This window comes from Gobio gobio, assembly GCF_949357685.1.
Source record: "Gobio gobio genome assembly, chromosome: 16".
Lineage (NCBI taxonomy): Eukaryota > Metazoa > Chordata > Actinopteri > Cypriniformes > Gobionidae > Gobio > Gobio gobio.
In genome coordinates this window covers 19294741-19315439 of record NC_137109.1, presented here as the reverse complement: position 1 = coordinate 19315439, position 20699 = coordinate 19294741, and the positions used below count along the sequence as shown (strand labels likewise).

Sequence of the window (20699 nt, the reverse complement as noted above, 5' to 3'; positions counted from 1 at the left end):
CACATATGCCACTTTCCACAAAAAGGGTGCAAAATAAAGCCTTAAAGTCACCATGAAATCCAAATGGACAAATCATACTTTTTGATGGAATATTGCGCCGTTATTATAAATGATTTATCCGTGCACATCATATTAAATTGTCCTCAATCTTTAATCCAAAAAAAAAACCTGTCACTCACATCAGATCCACCAATAGCAAACCACAACCATTCAATCAACTTCCCATGGACAAAATCAAGTCCCGCCCTACATTTGTTTGAGAAGTTCCTTCACTCTGATATACGTCACTGTTATGTACTCAGAGGATATGGTGCACTGTTGTTGTTTTTTTACTTTCACTTTCTCCGCTATCAACTCTCAGGGCGGTGCTATTGGCTGGTAATGCTGTAAGTCATCATTACGGCGCTGACACCTGAATGGGAATGAAAAGACAATTCCAGCAGCTTCAGTTTAATTCCGACTTATAGGTTTAATCGTTTTTAGTCTTTTTTTTTTTTACTTCAAATTATCTGTTTTTCCCCCTTTATTTAACCCTCTGGGGGTCTTCGGTCATTTCTGACCCTAACTTTTTTTTTTTTTTAAATGTTAAAAATCGTAGCTTCATTAGAAACTTGGTGACTTTATTGGTACTTGGTATATGAACACCCCAAAAATTGGGGACAGGATTTGAAAAGTCTAAGTGGTTGTAAAAAAAATAGTCACACTCAGGGTCTTCGGGTCAAAAATTACCCCCATAGGAAATTAATGGGAAATTGGCAAAAATATGAAAATACAGAGTTTTTTTGTGCATTCAATCTACAAATCAGCCAGGATGCAGAAAAAAGGACTCAACTCAACAGTGAAGAGGTGAATCTCTAAAACATCAAGAGTGCAAAACAGACAAAAAAAACCTCACACACACACACAAAAACACAATAAGCTTTTGGAATGGCACGCATTAATTTGTGTGTGCGTGTGTTTTTGTGTGTATAAGTGTGTGCGTGTGTGTGAGAGTTTTTTTTGTCTGTTTTGCACTCTTGATGTTTTAGAGATTCACCCCTTCACTGTTGAGTCCTTTTTTTCTGCATCCTGGCTGATTTGTAGATTGTATGCACAAAAAAGCTAATTTCCCATTCATTTCCTATGGGGGTCATTTTTGACCCGAAGGTCCTGAATGTGACTATTTTTTTTAAGACCACTTAGACTTTTTAAATCCTGTCCACACATTTTTTGGGTGTTCATATACCAAGTACCAATAAAGTCACCAAGTTTCGGACCATTCCGATGAAGCTACGATATTTTGCATTTTTTTATAAAACGCAAGATCCACTATAGTGGTAAAAATGTGCTATTGGGTGATAAAAATGCTCAATGTGTCCACCGGATGGCACCGATCTCATTTAAAAAATTGCTTTCATGAGGCCTAGGCTTGACTCTAAAATGAAATACAGCTTTAATAAAAAAAATAAAAATAAAAAATAATAATAATAATAATAAATAAATAAATATATATATATATATATATATACATACATTTTTTATTATATTCATTGGGAAAAAATGGGTCATAATTATTGCTTAAATATTAATTTTTAATCATAAAATGATCTCAAAACACCAAAAAAGAAAAGAAAAAATATTATTGAACAAAAATATATTTCATTGATTTTACTCAAATCTTTTTTTTATCCTAATTCCGCCCTCTACGTCATTTTTGACCCGAAGGCCCTGAGTGTGACCCATAAATGAAGAACCCCAGAGGGTTAATTTACTCTGGAGTATGGAATTTGGAATACTATATAAACCCTGATTTTTGTGATTTTTCAATTTTATAACAAACATTTACTTTTAATTGTTGGATACAGTCAAAAGACCTCTCAGGGTAGGACAGGACAATATATTTTGATATTGACAGGTCGTACTATAGCCTAGTAATTGCTGTACTAATATATAAATGTACTATTAAAAAAAAAAGTCATCCCGTCTCATATTTTTTGTACATGTTCCCCCAAGAAACTGCGTTTGCTCAGAAAGAAAATGTTTTTTGAGCGAACACAAAGATTCTCATGGGAACACAAAGCATTGACATAAAAGTTTTCCACCCATCTCATATGTTCTTCATCACTAAGTCCCTTTAGGGGCTCTGTACTACAGAATTATGCATCTTGTGCTTTTAAAAAATGATGTTGTATACTTGGACAGAGAAACTAGAGTGCTTAATTTCCAGGTGGATGAAGAAAACGTCTCAGCATTCTAAGGTAATTTAAGATGATTGACATTACAGAGTTTACCAGTATTTTGGTACTAATGTTTGGATGGTATCTTGCCGTTAAAAAGACAGAATGCTGTCAATCTGGTAAATTTACAGTAATTTACTGTGTGAAAGAGGCTAATGATAAGAAAAATTAATTTTAATGCCGTCCTGGATGGCGGCGGAGGATTATATGTTTGTTCAGAGAATTTGACCGTGGATTGTTTTGTAAACGAGGCACGGTGTAATGGAGAGTTCACAAAGAAACTTTTGTTGCCAGATGAAGCTGTATTGGATCTGACAGCAGCTACATCGCAAACCGTAAGTAAACCATTCCATAATGCTATGTCTGTAAATTACGGTTTTATATGGATAATGTTTTCAAAACACTCATGTGCAATAGTTAGTGGGTGTTGACACTGTTTCCCATGCAATGATGTTAGCCAATCATAACAGTCACCATTTACTGACACACCTTAAAGGAGCCGCCCCATAAAAACAGATAATTTCAGACTGAGGGTCAGAATGAGGGTTGAAAATGTTTTTCCACATATATATTAGTTTTTTGTGCAAAAAAACTTTATAAACATTACAAGTGAACCTCAAAGAACATATTAAAATAATGAAGAAATCCATGTCACGACCCCTTTAAATCAATAAATCACAACAGGCCTACAATTCATATATGAATAAATCATAGCAGCCTCTGAATACCTGTAAATATTTCACTTTCCCGTGAATGCTGTCTTGGGACACACCCAGACCCTCATGTGTCTCTGATGAGGGCGAATCAGAAACGAAGACACTATCATGTGACATGGCTTTGTTTCCCAAGCTGATCTTGGATCTTTGAATGAAAGATAAATGTCATTGGTAATGTTTAGTACTTTATAGCATGTGATGAAAATAGAAAGTAACACGAATAACAGAAATACAGTACAGTAATAACTTCATTCCCTCACCCTTGGTCATTGTCGCTGTTAGCAGGGCTGATAGTTGGCTCTGAGGTGTTGACATCATCACTCGACTGACTGGCCTTCAAGTCACTATCACCCGGTGGAGCAGGACTTTCCTTCCTCTTTTTCTTCACAAAAAAATTCTTGAATGTCTGGAATTTGGACTTCTTTTTCCCTGGAGTGAAAACAAAACAGAAACATATTTAAATGAGTGCCACTAAAGGAATCTCATAGGAGAATCTTGACTTTTGAGAGGCTTGCAAACAGCGAACACCGAACATATGCTGTCAATTAGTCTATGTTCACTTATCTAAACAAAACAAGTTCAACTGGCAGACAAATCATGTTTACTGGCCCTCAAGTCTTGGAAATTATATATACAGCATGTTCAAACAATCACGTTGTAATTTATGACACAAATACCACTTGTAACTGGGTCAAGCAAGTAAAGTGAGGAGTCTGACTGCAGATTGTTTCTGTATATCTGACAGCAGATTGTTTCTGATTTGTTGGCTGTGGTTATGCTCCCTTAAAAGGTTCAATGCATCCATTAAAATGTGTTTACATGATACCTATTTAACAAACTGTCATTGTAGACCTCTAAATATTCCCTCTTGGGTGCTTATATAACACAGTTTGCCAATAAAGTATTATTGAAATGACTGTAAAATGTATCCACTGTTACCTTTGTTTGTTAATAGGTCGTGAGGTTTAATGTTGGATTATTTTAAACAAAAATACACAACTGAGCTCCAGTAGTTAACCATTTAGTGTTAAATCATGGAATTTCTGAGTTATTCAATGATGCAGTTCAGTTGAATAAAAAAAAAAAAATGTTTTCATCATCAATATCTATATGTAGAAAATGTACGGATTAAAACACCAGGTTAAACAGGAATGTGTCTCCCTCGTCTACTAGTGATCTGATCGACCAAACCGCATCTTAATACCAGGTGTAAACAGGGCATTAGAAGCCTGTCCGAAATCAGTTATGTGATGTTCATCTGGCGCAAATGCTGCCAGCAAAGTCATTGCCATTAGGCAGCGACGCAACAAGTCAGCTGCCTAAGCTTTCGGACGCAGCCACTATCTAGCTGATTTTAACAATTACAAACTCCTTTTATTCATCCCAAAGGTTAAGACCCAGAAATGCTTATAAAAGCCAAAACAAACACTGAAAGGTCAGTCTCATTCAAGTGAAAAAGCCAGTGCTTTTTAAAGAAGTAGAGCTGTGTGAACAATACTGGGATGGCAACCTTTATTAGCGAGTCATTCTTTCTACTGAGAACAAGCAATTCTCAGTGCTGGCTTGCCTGTTGTTGTGGGGTGATTTTTAAAAATAACTCTAGACAACCCTCATTTGACTCCTTTGAACATGCCAGATCTATTTATCCTATCATCCATCGACTCCAATCACAGCTGATTCAAATAGAATTTGGCTAACACAACATGATAGTCTCAAACACATAGCATTCGGAAATATTGGGTCTGATTCATTTAATGTTTATTTCCACCACATTTCTTTTTTCTTTCTTCAATTGCCTTCTCTATAAAGGATACATGAGATTTTACCAGTATTTGAACGTATTTTAAACATTGCTACCTGTTGTTCAAGTTGGTCATGCAAATTGTCTGTGCTGACCAACAGAAAGCTGTTTGGATTGAAAGTGACTTCGTGTGAGCTGTGCTTTATACATTGCTATGCTATACAGGGAGTGCAGAATTATTAGGCACGTTGATTTTCTGATCATATTTTTTTTCCAGGCACATTTGACCAATTCCAAACCACAGTAATCCTAATAACTACTATTGATTTAGTATTTAATAATGTATAAGTGATATATAATTGTTCATGAAGGCTGGAAATGAAAATCACCTTATATTCAGGTGTGCAGAATTATTAGGCATGTTTTCTTTCACAGATAAATTGAGCCAAAAAAGAGATTTAACTCAGACTGAAAGGTCAAAAAGTATTAAATGCCCATGAGAAGGATGCAATACTAATGCAATACTAGACATTGCAGTTAAGGCATGACCACTGGACAGTGAAATGCTCGTTGGGTCAGCAGGGTCAGACAAAAACATGTGGCGGAGAAAAGACACCTGTTAACTGCAAAAGAATTAAGGGTGAATTAAGATGAGGAATTAAGGGTGAAACCATCAGGAACCCTTTAGTCTCCAGCGCCACCATTTTCCAGAGCTGCAACCTACCTGGAGTCTCCAGAAGTGCAAGGTGTCAGGATCTCAGAGACTTCAGTTAGGTAAAGAATCCTAAAAAATGACCCCCACTAAATAAGAATCATAAGCTGAAGTGTTGTAAAATACATGAAGCCTGCTTTTTTATAGGCTTTATAGGTTTTATAGGTTGAGAATGACTCTTGAAGGACCAGCACCACATCCTCTAGTACCACTGTTTGAAGAATTCATCTTCCAGAATCTGGCAGTACGTTTTGGGAGTTCATTTTAGTCCATCCTGAAGTCCGTTTTGCAGAGATGGACTAAAAAACTCCCAAAACGTACTGCCAGATTCTGGAAGATGAATTCTTCAAACAGTGGTACTAGAGGATGTGGTGCTGGTCCTTCAAGAGTCACTCTCAACCTATCTGTCCATAAAGCCTATAAAAAAACCTTCTTCATGTATTTTACAACACTTCAGCTTGTGATTCTTATTTAGTGGGGGTCATTTTTTAGGATTCTTTACCTAACTGAAGTCTCTGAGATCCTGACACCTTGCACTTCTGGAGACTCCAGGTAGGTTGCAGCTTTGGAAAATGGTGGCGCTGGAGACTAAAGGGTTCCTGATGGTTTCACCCTTAATTCTTCACCTTAATTCTTAATTCTTTTGCAGTTAACAGGTGTCTTTTCTTCACCACCTGTTTTTGTCAGATCCTGCTGACCCAACGAGCATTTCACTGTCCAATGGTCAGGCCTTAACTGCAATGTCTGGTATTGCATTAGTATTGCATCCTTCTCATGGGCATTTAATACTTTTTGACTTTTCAGTCTGAGTTAAATCTCTTTTTTGGCTCAATTTATCTGTAAAATAAAACATGCCTAATAATTCTGCACACCTGAATATAAGGTGATTTTCATTTCCAGCCTTCATGAACAATTATATATCACTTATACATTATTAAATACTAAATCAATAGTAGTTATTAGGATTACTATGGTTTGGAATTGGTCAAATGTGCCTGGAAAAAAAATATGATCAGAAAATCAACGTGCCTAATAATTCTGCACTCCCTGTAGACAATGTACACCTTTTGCCTGTAAAAATTTGCCTAAATTTGATTATGGTCTCGCATTCACTTAACTCAACTCGACCTAAACTCAACCTCAACTCACCCTCACCTCAAATCACCCTCACACTCAACTCTTGAATATTACATTTCAGCTTTTACCATCAAAAATACGTTTTAGGCAACCTCAAGCTAGGATAAGGTGTATGAAATGTAATTTGTGCCAAGTGCCGTTAGAATTTTAAATACTGGGATCTGAGTGTGAGGGGTGATGGTGTTACTTGTTGTATTTTTATGAGATTTGTGTGATGATATTGAATTGACTGACTGACTCAACTCAACTCACCCTCACGTCACCCTCACGTCACCATCAACTCAACCTCAACTCTCGCTCAACTCTCGCTCAACTCTCGCTCAACTCAACCTCCACTCAACCTCAACTCCCCATCAACCTCAACTCACCCTCAACTCAACCTCACCTCACCCTTAATTCACCCTTAACTCACCCTCACCTCACTTCACCCTCGACTCAACCTCGACTCACCCTCAACACACCCTCAACACACCCCTCCCCTCAACTCAACCTCACCTCAACTCAACCTCACCTCAACTCAACCTCACCTCACTTCACCCTCGACTCAACCTCGACTCAACCTCAACACACCCTCAACACACCCCTCCCCTCAACGCAAACTCAACCTCAACTCAACCTCACCCTCACCTCAAATCACCCTCACCTCAAATCACCCTCAACTAAACTCACCCTCAATAACTCAACCTCAACTCACCAACTCACCATCAACTCACCTTCACCTCAATTCACCCTCACATTACCTCACCCTCGACTCAACTCAACTCTTCCTCACCTCAACCTCACCTCAACTCACCCTCACCTCAAATCCCCCTCAACTAAACTCACCCTCAACCCAACTTCAACTCACCCTGAACGCACCCTCACCTCAATTCACCCTCATCTTACCTCATCCTCAAATCACCCTCAACTCACCCTCCCCTCAACTCACCCTCCCCTCAACTCACCCTCAACCTCAACTCACCCTCACCCTCAACTCAAGACTTTCTAGATAATAAAATCATGTCTTTGTTGACTGGACTTACTGCTCTCCATTTAGTATTTGTGGACTCTAGATGATATCTTGAGGCTTTGTGTATTGGTGTTCCCTTGCTGCCTGACATCCGGTCTCTCTCTCTCTCTCGTTTCGGGGAAAGTCACATGATGCAGCTCTACATTCTCCAGCTGTGGCCCGTCTAAAGGCAGTAAACAACGCACAGAGAAAGAGATCTCACAGTCTCTTATAAACCACTCAATGCTCTGTTATTTGATTACACAGTATGGGATGCTAAATATTGCCTTCTAAAGAACAGAGCCTCAGTATGCTTAAATGTGACCACATTAAACACTAAGTGCATAAGGGAAAAAAGTGCATTGTTTGCGGCGTGGCTTTATTTCAGGGATGTACAATACAATTGTTTATGCTAGTATATCACAGCAAAGGTTATTATAAATTAACTTAATCTTTGTAAAACAAATAATAACTGTACCTTTAATAATATTCCAATTAGTCAAATTCAAAATTAGCATTTCATATACTAGATCTGTATTTTTCAGAGGATCTGCACTGCATCTATTTGACAAGGTTAAGTCATGAATGACTCAGTATTTTGGAATGAATCTCTTAAGTAAACCATACAGTCCTGTTCACTTCAATGACTCATATTTTCCATTCAAGTCTCTCCCTTGTAGCAGAGAGACATGATTGTTTTTTCTACCTTCAAAGATTGACTACAGCATAAGCAAACATCCTTACAATGTAGGATTTAAAGGAGGATATTATTGGTTAGAATAGATGAACCTACTGAACATATATGAACCTATTGAACATATTTATGATTCTGTGAGTTCGTGAAAGTGAAAAAAATCCATTTAATTAAAAGCACAATAATGTAATCTACAGGAATTGTTACTGAATGAAACAAACAAATCTGAATGAGCTTTTTTGGTGAATCGATTCAGATAGCTTGATCACTTGCAAGAATCAATGTTTCAAGAATTTGCATGTAACTTTGGATGAGCTATTAAAACATACTCATAAAGTTTAGTATAATAACTACAAGGAGAAATTGAAGGGTTACAAGAAGGGTTATTGAATGAAACAAAGAATTAATCTAAATTACCTTTTTTTGTGAACTGATTCAGAAGATTTGAGTATAGTAAAAATCTAGCCTCTATTAATATAGCCTACAAGAAGGGTTATTGAATGAATCAAAGAATAAATATAAATGAGCTTTATCTGTGAACTGATTTGAATCTGAATGAGCTTTTATTTGGTGAATGATTCAGATTTCAGAAGATTTGAGTATATAGTAAAATTCTAGCCACTATAAATATAGCGTACAGGAAGGGTTATTGAATGAATCAAAGAATAAATATGAATTAGCTTTATCTGTGAACTGATTCAAAAGATTTGAGTAGATAGTAAAAATCTAGCCTCCATTTTTGGATCAGCAATTATAAAAATACTTTTAAAGTGTGTAATAATATAGCCTACAGGAAGGGTCATTGAACAAATAATTTAATAAATCTGAATATTTTTTTCTGTAGACATATTCAAAAGTCGTCGAAAAGTACAAATCCTTACTTGCAGATGACTTATAAAATAGCTGCATTCATAAGACTATATTTGGATCCTTCACGTCACGTGTAAGGTAACGGCCATCGGTGCAATTAACGTGACCCTGGTCATGGATCAATTATCAGTATCCTGTGACAAATCTGTACAAGATTAACACCTCCCATACACACTATAGGCATTGACTAACTCTTGAATTTAATGGATTTAGAGAGACCCACAATCCGATAGAGAAGATTATGGTTGCTTTGAGAGCACCCTATTTTGCAAGGAAATGGCTAATCCGCATCACCACATAGGCCCGCGGTCTGCACTGCAGGATCTGAGCAGTCTGGGCTTCCTCCTTCCCACACTAAACTGGAGAGAAAGGTCAAATGTCCGACAGCGGAAAGCATGCTCGTATGAGTCAAATGTTGGCTTTGTCTGTGTGTGCTACATGACTTCCTGTCAGTGAGAACTAGCATCTTATATCCCTTCATTGAGTAAGAGTGTCCTAATTCTTCATGTATGATCTCTACGTGGGGAAAAAAGCATGACCTTCTTGTTCACATGGATGATAAAACACTGAACTTGAACATTACCTGAACACTCTTCTGCTGCTTCTGATGGTTCACTAGCGTCTGCAACGTCTGGAGATCCCGAGGCCATGATGTCACAATCGCTGTTGAGAAAAAAAGATTTGTCAGATAAATGATTATTGGAGGTGCAGTTGAATGTGAGGTTTGTGACCTAGAATGGAACCATAAATCTAAATCTCATAACTCCAAAGAGTCTGGGTTATTTCAACCCCTCAAATATGGACAAACCTAACCGTTGGGTTTAAAAATTTAATTAAAAAATTTAAACCAACAGTTGGGTTTGTCCGTACTTGTGCCCAAACATGGGTTGAAACAACCCAGCATTTACACACATAAGGAGGACAGTTCACCAAAAATTAAAATTCAGCCACTATTTATTAAATTTCATGATGTTCCAAAACAATATGACCTTCTTTCTTTTGTCAGAGTTTCGTGTGAAGGCGAAAAAGTTCTCTGCGCAGATTTCACTCATGTTCAGGATAGTCATGCAAATTTTCTGTGCTGAAAAAAAGTGAAATGTGATCAAAATGTGAAACTTTTATTGTGCTTTCAACAACATTATTCTTTATTTTGCTAAATTTCTTCTTTTATAGAATTGGAATGCAAAAAATGATTTGGGTAAACTATCACTTTAAACAAAAACATTCTTCAATTGTTCTTTGAAGCACCTTGGGTTCAGCAAAGAGATTCTTAGGTTCATTTCTCACTCTCTTAGGGTTCTTGACTGGGCTTTATGGATTTGTAAAGTATAAAAATGATAATGTAACATTATATGGGTTCTCCTCTTGGTTCTAACCCCTTTGTCCAAGACTTTATTAAAAGGCCCTCGTGTCTAAGCTTATGTGTACAGTATTTCTGGTACTTCTGTTGTACTAAAAATAAATAGGCTTAGTTAAAATCTTGTATTACATCTAAAAATTATTAATTTGTATAATCTTTTAGCATTTTAAATAAGATTATGATAATTATTTTAAAAATTATTGCCTCTCCTTCATATATATACATTGATCAGGCATAACATTATGACCACTGACTGTTGACGTGAATAACACTGATTATCTCTTCATCATGGCAACTGTTAGTGGGTGGGATATATTAGGCAGCAATTGAACATTTTGTCCTCAAAGTTGATGTGTTAGAAGCAGGAAAAATTGGCAAGCGTAAGGATTTGAGCGAGTTTGACAAGGGCCAAATTGTGATGGCTAAATGACTGGGTCAGAGCCTCTCCAAAACTGCAGCTCTTGTGGGGCGTTCCTGGTCTGCAGTGGTCAGTATCTATCAAAAGTGGTCCAAGGAAAGAACTGTGGTGAACCGGCGACAGGGTCATGGGCGGCCAAGGCTCATTGATGCACGTGGAGAGTGAAGGCTGGCTCAAAATTGCTCAAGAAGTTAATGCTGGTTCTGATAGAAAGGTGTCAGAATCATAGACTGTAAAAAAATATGGACGACGTGTCTTTACTACCTTCCACTGAAGTAAAGTGAAGCCGCCAACATCCGAATATGGCGCTGACATCTTGCGCAGATTTGGGACAGAGTCTGCGCAGTAGAGAGCAGGAAGTAGAGGCACGATATCAAAAGCCCCCCCACACTCTCGCAGATACAGAACAATTCATTATGTTGGTGTGAAAGAAACAGTTATGGAAATGTAGAAATTAAAGCTAAAGCTCCAATCTCCTCCCGAAAAAGTCTGTTAGTGCCTCAGTGACTACCTCACTCAGAGAAGCCGTCAATCTCAGCTGTCAATCATGACGTCACACCCCCTGTTTTTATAGCATCAAATAACTAACTAAAACTAAACGTATTTAAAAAACAAACACTTGAAATTAAACAATCGTGATAAAACTGCCTAAAATGACAGAAACCATCTTTAGTAAAAAAATATTTGGAGTATAATTTGATTGTTTAATATGTCTCGCATCCATTCGAATGCATGGAGGGGTGGGGGTTATGAGCTATACTGGACCAACCACCTGGGGGCGATCAAGACATTTTGGCTTCAGTTTTCAACACGAGTGCGGCAGGCTTTGACAGAATACACAGTGCATTGCGTATGGGGCTGCATAGTTCAGATTTGAAGACTTCAGATGCAAACCAGATGTAAAAAAACCCATCTAAAACTCAATGAAATGAGTCAGTTATTGAAATGCCTTATTTTCAAAAATGTCACTCATAGAGTAAAATTTAAAACATAAAAATGCTAATTTAAAAGAAACAATGTTTTTAAGTAATTCATCTTCAGAGAAAATTGAGACTGTTTAGGTCTGTCTTTATGTTTTTGTCTATATTGTCCTTCATAAGAGTGTGTATACTACACCCATGGCAGAGGGTTTGTAACACCCAAGGACGCACAGGAGGTGTTGGTGATAAGACTTATTTAATGCTGACTCATTTAGATTACAACACTGGAGCCGAGTCACTCCAGTGGATCCACTGTATCTGCAGTACCAGACTTGCTGATACTAGCCGCCCAAAACAGATCCCAGACCAGCTGAAGCTTTAGTGTTTGTCTCGATGAGTGACTACAGCCTAATCCCGGATCAGAGTCTCCTCTGGAACACCTCCAGCTCTCAAGGAGGAAACTTTCAAACAGTATCTATGACAGACGGCTGCATCTCCCGGCAGGAGGAACGGCCAAACAGGATGTGGAGGCAATTTGCAGTCTAGTTTGACATGCATCAGTTTGACAAGGATTATTCCAGTTTAATGAGGGCAGGATATATGATTGATTGACCGGTTCACTTCTCTTTTGATTGCAAGCAGCTATTACAATGACCTATGTAAAGTCATTTTTAATTTCATTTTTAACGGTAGCCTGTATATTCTCTATGGCATAGCTGTCAAAGAGTAATAAGCTGGTGAAGTTGATATACATATTGCAGAGTTAAATTAAAGTTATCATGAGTCGTATAATGTTTGAAGCGGATGTCATAACAAATGTCACTAAACCGGGAAGATTTTAAAACGAGCATTCATTCATAAATCCGTAAGATCCTGTGAAAATACAAACGGGAAGACAGAACACAACGATCGCAGCGCTGAAAAGGGGCGGGGCCACATAAGCTCTATACAAAGCATTTGTTTTATATTTTGCATGCCGCATAGTTTCAGTTCAATTAAAAGAGACATGCATTCTCTAATCTAACTGTGGCACAAGCTACTGCACATGGGTTGTGTAAGTATTTATCACAACCCACCCTCTCTCATACCACTTCCTGTACTTATCCCACCATCCACTTCCTGTGAATGGAGTTCAAGCGGGTTTCTTCTACATTCTTTCAACAACATAACAACGGGTGAAAATGCCAAATATGTTCTACTCAAAACTCCAGGGTTTGTGCAGGGCTTGTCTGTTGAGTTCATGACTGTGTGTTGTGATACTCTTCATATCAGACCTTCAAATGTGTTTATCTTTTAAATTTAAGCAACAGGTCATGTGACAGTCACATCTAAATACAATTATGTTCCAAGGTATCTGTTATAAACTCTCTGTTTATGCTTCACATTTTTTATAATTTGCATTCAACAGAAGTAGTAGAAAGTGACAGGGAATTATTAGGAAGAGGAAGTTGCAAGCCAAATTCAAATCTGTGTCGACTGAGCTATCAACTAATTCAAATGAACTATTTTGGGATCATCAACATATTCCTGTTTTTAGATATTTTTCGTAAATTGTGAGCAAATATTGTGTAAATAAGGGTTTATTTAATATGCAAAATTTTCAGGGTTTCGTTCACATTCTCCATTTCAAAATTCCATAATTTCCAAACTTCTGTAGGTTTTTCAGAACACACTGTATTTAACATATAGTGCATCCAGAAAGTATTCACATCGCTTCACTTTTTCCATATTTTGTTATGTTACAGCCTTATTCCAAAATGGATTAAATTGATTATTTTCCTCAAAATTCTACAAACAATACCCCATAATTACAATGTGAAAGAAGTGAAATCTTAAATAAAATGACATGTACATAAGTATTCAGTATCGATATGTATTGAAAAATCTATATTTTTGGCAGCGCTAAATTGCACTTAGTCAAAGACTTGTATAGGAAGACAGTTCACTTCGATTACTTGAATCGGAGAAAGTGCAATGCCCAATATGGTGAATAAGCCCCGCCTTCTAAATGAAAGAGCCAATCATTGATTAGTAAAGTCATCACGTCCCTGCAGCTGCCGTTAGAAGCTCCGGTTGCTATAGAAACAGGCAATGTTCTGAGCACTGATCTATATAATGACTGGATTGCTCATGACGTTATAAACTGCAATTAGGCGGTGAAGCCACCGGAAGTGTTCGAGCAGCCATCTTACTATTCCCAACCGACAGAGGGCATCATTGACTTACAGCCAAAACATTGTCCTAAAATCACTGATTTGCAGCGTCTCAGTCTCACAGGATTAGTTTTACGATATATGTATGTAAATTAATAGTTACTTCAGATGTTATCTGTAATTTTTATGGTCTTTTCGGAGAGGATAAGTCATATATTGAAATCGTTAATGTGGGTGTGTCTACAGCACACTGCCGATACAGGTAACGTAACTGAACTAACACAAAATATATTTCTATATTAATGTAATTATGGAAAAAAATATTATACATTAACACATATCTGTGTTTAGCTGCAGAAATTGATTCAAATAGCTTATAAAATAAATATTAATACAAGCCTCTATTACTATATTGCATCATATTGTATTAAAATTCAAAGTTTGCCATGCATCATCTCGGAAATAAAGCAGTCAGCTTTGTCTGAATAAGTTATGATGCATGAATTTTATTTCCTGATTGATCTATTTCGGACTCTTAAAGACAGCGCAAATGTATGGCGTTTACAGTTTCCATATGAGTAAAGTGTTACGTATATTGTTGAATTAATTATTAATTTAACCATCGTTTAAATCATTAACTGCTTCTAAATGCATAACGAAATCATTGTTGAAACATTTGCAGTTAGCCTACTGTATGAATAAAAACAATACTACAGCACAACATAAATACATAAACACAACAGTACAAGGCGATATCAGGTTACAAGGCATAAATCTTTAGTCTGATTTCAAAATGCGCGCTTTGACATTTGTAATAAATACAAGTGTACTGAAGTGTCTTGTCTGCCCGAATATGAACGTAACTTTTTACTAAGCAGGGATAAATTCCCGACTTTAAACAAATAACCATTTCCCTGCTGTGCTATAAGAATGTACAGGGAGACTTCAAATATAAAAACGGTGTCTTCTTAGGCAATGTTTTCTCAGTAAAATCATATAATTTCCTATTGATTCATTAGAATGTGTGAGCGTACTAGTGAATACCAATATGGCGGCGCGGCTGCTTCACTTTTTATGACCTCATGAGCAATCCAGTCATTTATATAGGTCAGTGGTTCTGAGACGTCCGTTTTAGGATTGCGCACGCACATTAGCTTTGTCCAGGCTGAAGAATGTTTGTCATGATTCCAACGTTTAGAAACCAAATTTATGAGACAGTTGTTGTCATTGGTGATTTCAAATATGAATGTAATCATAAGATTGGCGAACAGTTTTGGATAAATCAATGTTTCCCCATTCAAAGAGATAGGAGCTGCACTTGAATGACCGAGAGGCATTTCAAAGATGGCCGCCGAGTGAAATGACTTGTTTTAAAGACAACAATTGAAAAATATATATAACATATATAAAATGTAATGTTAATGTCAAGCCCTGTCTTGAATCGTACAGCTGATTGAAGAGAAATGTACTTCCTTAATCCACCTGGCGGATGATAAAACCATCAATAAAACCATCAATTAAGGAGAAACATTAGACACACACTACTGTTCAAACCTTTTTACCAGTAGAATTTTTTTTAAAGAAAGTAATACTTTTATACTAACCTACAACACCCGAGTAACTTCTGCATAGACAAGCACCACTCACATTTGTAAAAATCTAGTTTCACTTATGCAGTTTACACAAGAAGCCAATTTAACGGAATGAGAACATTCATGTTTTGAGCCTTAACATCGCATGAGACCAGATAACGGCAGTCATTTAATGAGAAACAATCTTTCTTACCACTGCATGCAAGATCTATCTGTCCTTTACTGCTTAACCGACCAGATTAGCAGTTTCTGGTGATACCTAATTTATTAGAAGGGGTTGTGCAGACACACCAGGGGGGCTGGTGTGACATCAGAGCACATGGATGACCCGTACGTGAAGTCATCAGATAGCACTCATTCATTTCCTCTCTCTATCTCAGGGGAAGTTCATATAAAGTCTGCTTCACATTCACAGACGAGTGATTCACAGATAGCTAATGTTGGCATATGAGAGAACAAGGACAAGAAAAACCACAGTTACAGCTAAAGCATAAACAGACACCATAAAGCACTGATGATGAGGATATTCAGAGTCATCATGGTTATTTTGTCTAGTTATTGCCTAAGGGTGAAATTATGAAAGTTATGTCTTTTGTCACCATTACAATCAGATCTGCGTGTTTCCTTTGAAACACTTGGTTGTTTAAATTTTTGTTTCGGGCAGCTCCAGGATTTTCATTCCTTTTCCCACAAACATTTAGTTGAATGATTGTAATTTTGTTTGAGAAAGTACAATAGCACTTTTCTGGAATTTTTTAAATTCCAGAAACTCTTTGACCCTTTTCAGGTCAGAATTGTGTGGCTTGTGTCAAACTCTGGATGAAGGACCACCTGGGATTGTTCACACAGCTGGTTTTGTGTACACACCTCTCCTTCGCAGACAGTTTTAGGTCACAAAGAAAACAACCCTTAAAACAGAGTACTGTGGCAGTACCATGGTACAGTGATACTTTAGTTGTTAATTATTACCATACTTAACTCCATGTACCATAATATTTACATAAGGGGCTGCAAAGAATAGTACAATCCAAAGTACTTTGTTTACTTTTAGCTTGTGAAAGTCTCTAAACCAGTAAGCATGTTGCATGTTTTGCCACTGATTCAATATTTTACAGTAAAACAAACAGGCAAGTCCATCTACTAAAGGTAAAGTGTGTAATACTTTCTTCCATTACAGTGCAGAGCGAACTATAAGTAAAAAGTGTGAACACTTTTGCTATAAAAACATTGTTCTGTTTGTTTAAGCATCAACCCAGCAAACTCTGAGTCAACCAATGACATGAGTTTGAGGCGGGACTAGGGTTAGGGATCGTTTGAATTTGAACGATTACAATTCTGTTTATCGATTACAATTCTTATAAATTCTTAATTTCCATTCCAATAAGGTAAAAAAAAAGGTATCATTCATATTTATTCAGGGCTCTAGACTGCAACTAAAATGGTCACAAATGTCAAAAAAAAATTTTGGATAATGTGCGAATTAAAATTTTGCACGGTCGCATTGGTGCGAGCTAGGCTTGCTGCGATAGTCGGATGGGTAGCCTGTGGGTGTTGGAGACAGTGATGCCAGTAATGCGTTACTTAGTAATGAGTTATTTAGTAATCTAACGCGTTACTATTTCCAAACCAGTATTCAGATTAAAGTAACTTATCCAAGTCACTGTCAGTTACTATTTTTGTCATTTTCCTTAGTAAAAATATATATTTTTGCTTTCTTCTTGCGTCTGGGAGAGTATTTATGTTAAGTGAATATTTTATTACATTTTTTATTAAAACATGTTTTTTTTTTCAGAACATATTTTTTAATTTCAACTTAAAATGTCAGGAGATACATTGTTGACGTTACTGTTAAAAATGCACTTCCAATAAAGTGAGTGTTGGCAAAAACGGTTGTCATTTTTATGTTGAGGCGGCAGGGGTGTTGTCGGCAACTGCTGAATGTAACTAATAAAGTAACTTGTAATCTAACTTAGTTACTTTTAAAATCAAGTAATCTGTAAAGTAACTAAGTTACTTTTTAAAGGAGTAATCAGTAATCCGATTACTGTGGCAACACTGGTTGGAGATTGTGCAGTGGTGGGGGCATACATGTCCCACCCGCAAATTACACCTATGCTTTCAGATAAAATAACGAACGGACTAAATATGTATATATTGTATGTAAATATTGTAAAACTACCACGTCTCAGTCAAAAACGTGCCCAGTGTCAACATAACCCAAAACTGTAGCTACAACCTGTCAACCATACAAAACATGAGCTGCGGTTACAACACACTTTAGACACTTTATTTCCACTTTTCAAATATTTTCTTCATTTTTATTGAAAATAAACGCCTTTCCGATCTGATATGTGATGGGAAAAGGAAGTAGTGCGAGTTCGGCAAAAGGCGGATTCAAACATTGTCGAATTGCGTCAAAACTTAATGCCACATACCTTAACTCTACACTATCACTATTGACAATGTGTTCTCGGTCTTACAGAATGAACCTGCGCTTGGAATTGAAGTCTTACTGTTACTTGCGGGCTGATGGATGGGTTCTCTCCTGCGCCAATGCGAGTTTTTAAAAGTGAATAGGCAAACGCACTCCGTGAACTCACAGGCGTGAGACAGCCTGACACCTAATTGCCTAACACAGCTGTCAATCAAACTCATCAAGCATTATACAAAAAACATAGACTGTAAAAAAACACATTTTATTTATTTTAGTATTTGCGATGTTATAATAATTTATTAATTACGTTAAAATAATTTAACCAACTGTATTATTATATTTGAAATAATAAAAATGGGGGGGCCTAGTGTGCCCACTGGCTACGCCCCTGATCCAGACTAACATTTGATAGCAGTAGCACCGGTGCCACTAAAGCCCTGTTTCCACCGAAATTACCCGGAACAATTTGTCCCAGGAGCTTTTTTCCCAGGAACTCTTTTTCCCTCAGACCTGCTGCTGCCTGCGTTTCCCATAGCGGTCTAAAGTACCGTGAAGATTAGTCCGGTGATGTAGGACTGTGCGCGACTTTCCAGAGCCCACTGGATTTCGCAAATACACTTAATAAAGCCTGAACCTCGTCGTCGGTCCATCGGTCATATTTTTTAAACTTCATTGTTGATTTGAATAGAAAAAGACTCTTACTGCACGCACCAATAAAATGCTGCGTGAGCTCAACCAATCAGCATGTTCAGCGCCCAAGTCCCACCCCTGAAAGTTCCTGAACTTTGAAAAAGTACTACCTCGCGAGCAGGGCCGTTTTGAGGGGGAAAGCTGTACCCGGAACTTTATTTATACCCCGGTTCCTGCGGTCGAAACACACCGAGTACCACCCCAAAGTCCCTAGTTCCTGGGGAAAGTTCCCGCGGTGGAAACGTGGCTTAAGTTCTACAGATGGAGGCACCAGCACCTGATCTGGTAGCGCTAATTACTATTATTTTGCATTAATAAGTGCAGTAACTAATAATATTACACTTGAGTTGAGATGCAGATAAAATTAACTTTTATTAACAATTTTTATATGGAAAATGTATTTTTTATTTTTGGTCAACATTAAAAATAACATAATTGGATAATATTTAGAGCTTTGAACTACTGGAAAAAGTGAGAAGCACTTGAAAGTCCTTGAAAAAACTGCTTGAATTTCACTCTCAAAAGATTGTACGAACCCTGAAATGAATAATGTAAAAACATTTGACTATTTCTGTCACAATACCATGGCTACATTAAATCCATAGTGAATGTTGGTGATTTGTGGACTGAAAAGCCTTCTATAACTTGTTCGTTCATGGCACTATGTTCCTCCTGGTTTCCATGTCATCACTGTTTGATATATGATCTCTATGGATTATAACAGAGAGTTTTTGCACCGGATTTGAATGCTTCTCACTAGATCTCACACGGCGTCACGTGATGGAGTAAACGTGTTCTGAGCTTGTGATGGTCTGACTCTGGGCTGATAAGATATACGCGCTGCGCAGCTCAAACGAGAAGCGTGTTTTCATTCTGCTTTAATTTGGTTTGACCGAATTTAGTCACTTAGACAAGAAAAAAGGTCACAAATAATCTGTAGTATAGTTTTATGATTTAAGCAGACTGCCACTAGAAAAGAGCAGACTGGATGAAAAACCATTTTTTTTTATTTCTAAGGATGAAAGAAAGTCATACTTGTTTGGAATGAGGATGTGTAAATGATGACATTTACATTGGGGATGAGCTTTTACTTAAAAGCATATCAAGCAAACCAAACCAACCTCTTTTGCAAGAGACTCTTTTGACTAAAAAGTCCTTATCATTAGCCAGTGCGTGACTATGATAGCAGAGAGGTTGTTCAGAGCTCTACAGAGACTAATGGACTGACCTTGGACTGCCTCCAACGCCAGAGTTCTGTGATGACGTCCGACGTTTCATGTCTTAACTTTTGGATAGGGGGAGGAACAGAGGAATAAGAGAGAGAGAGAGAAAGAAAGAAAGAAAGAGTGAGAGTTAGTGGAGAGAAGCTTTCATGCAGAAGATATTAGCAAGCATGCTGTGCTAGCTTCAAGCTTTTAAAGACTTATCAGACAGGAGACTGTAAACATTTATATGCACATATGCAAAACTTGCTTTTGTTAAACAAAGTACTCTAAAAATCACAGTGTGATTTACGTCTGTAGGAAAGGGTGAGGAATAATCACGACTATGAAACTACTATGGACCTAGTCAGACTGATATTTAGGCTATTTTGAGAATATTGGCACCAGCCAATAACTGTGCCATTGTTGATGAATAACAGATTCCAAACTGACAGAGTGTGTGCATTTTCTGTTGTAAATATATTTTGTGTGAAATTAGCAAATAATGTGTAAAATAAGAGTAGAAATTTAGCAATGTGTAGGTAAGAGGTATACAATTCAGGACAATACATACAAAGTCAATAAGTACAAACATTATAAGGCTAACACATAACAATAATAAAAAAATAAAAATAAAAATAAATCATTCATTTTCAACAGCACTGCATTATAATGTACAGTACCTAAAATTGATGTTCATTTTGAGATTTGAAACAAATTACATTTAACAGTGTTATTCAATTATTACTGTTATTAAAAATTTAATTGAAATGAGCACTAGTTTAGGTCTAATATCGAATATCAACCTGATAAATAAATAAAAATTGCTAACCATTATGGTAAAAAATATATAGGG

At 37.0% G+C, this 20699-nt stretch overlaps 1 protein-coding gene across 10 annotated transcripts in view; it reads right to left on the bottom strand.

The window, feature by feature from the left end:
• The window catches only part of LOC307140171 (uncharacterized protein), a 72749-nt gene that overhangs the window by 33619 nt on the left and 18431 nt on the right, over positions 1 to 20699 (bottom strand). For 3 of the 10 annotated variants that reach the window (XM_079839445.1, XM_079839444.1, XM_079839442.1), the window contains exons 2-5: positions 19870 to 19926; positions 9658 to 9737; positions 3193 to 3361; positions 2945 to 3077 (exon numbers count right to left, since the gene is read on the bottom strand). In XM_079839445.1, the coding sequence (XP_079695571.1) occupies positions 2945 to 3077; positions 3193 to 3361; positions 9658 to 9737; positions 19870 to 19919 (432 nt within the window). In that variant the 5' untranslated portion in view covers positions 19920 to 19926. Of the gene's footprint in view, positions 1 to 2944; positions 3078 to 3192; positions 3362 to 7544; positions 7695 to 9657; positions 9738 to 10063; positions 10156 to 15710; positions 15778 to 19869; positions 19927 to 20699 lie in introns of those variants that run through there. The other 7 variants (XM_079839448.1, XM_079839449.1, XM_079839446.1 and 4 more) reach the window with 5 other exon arrangements.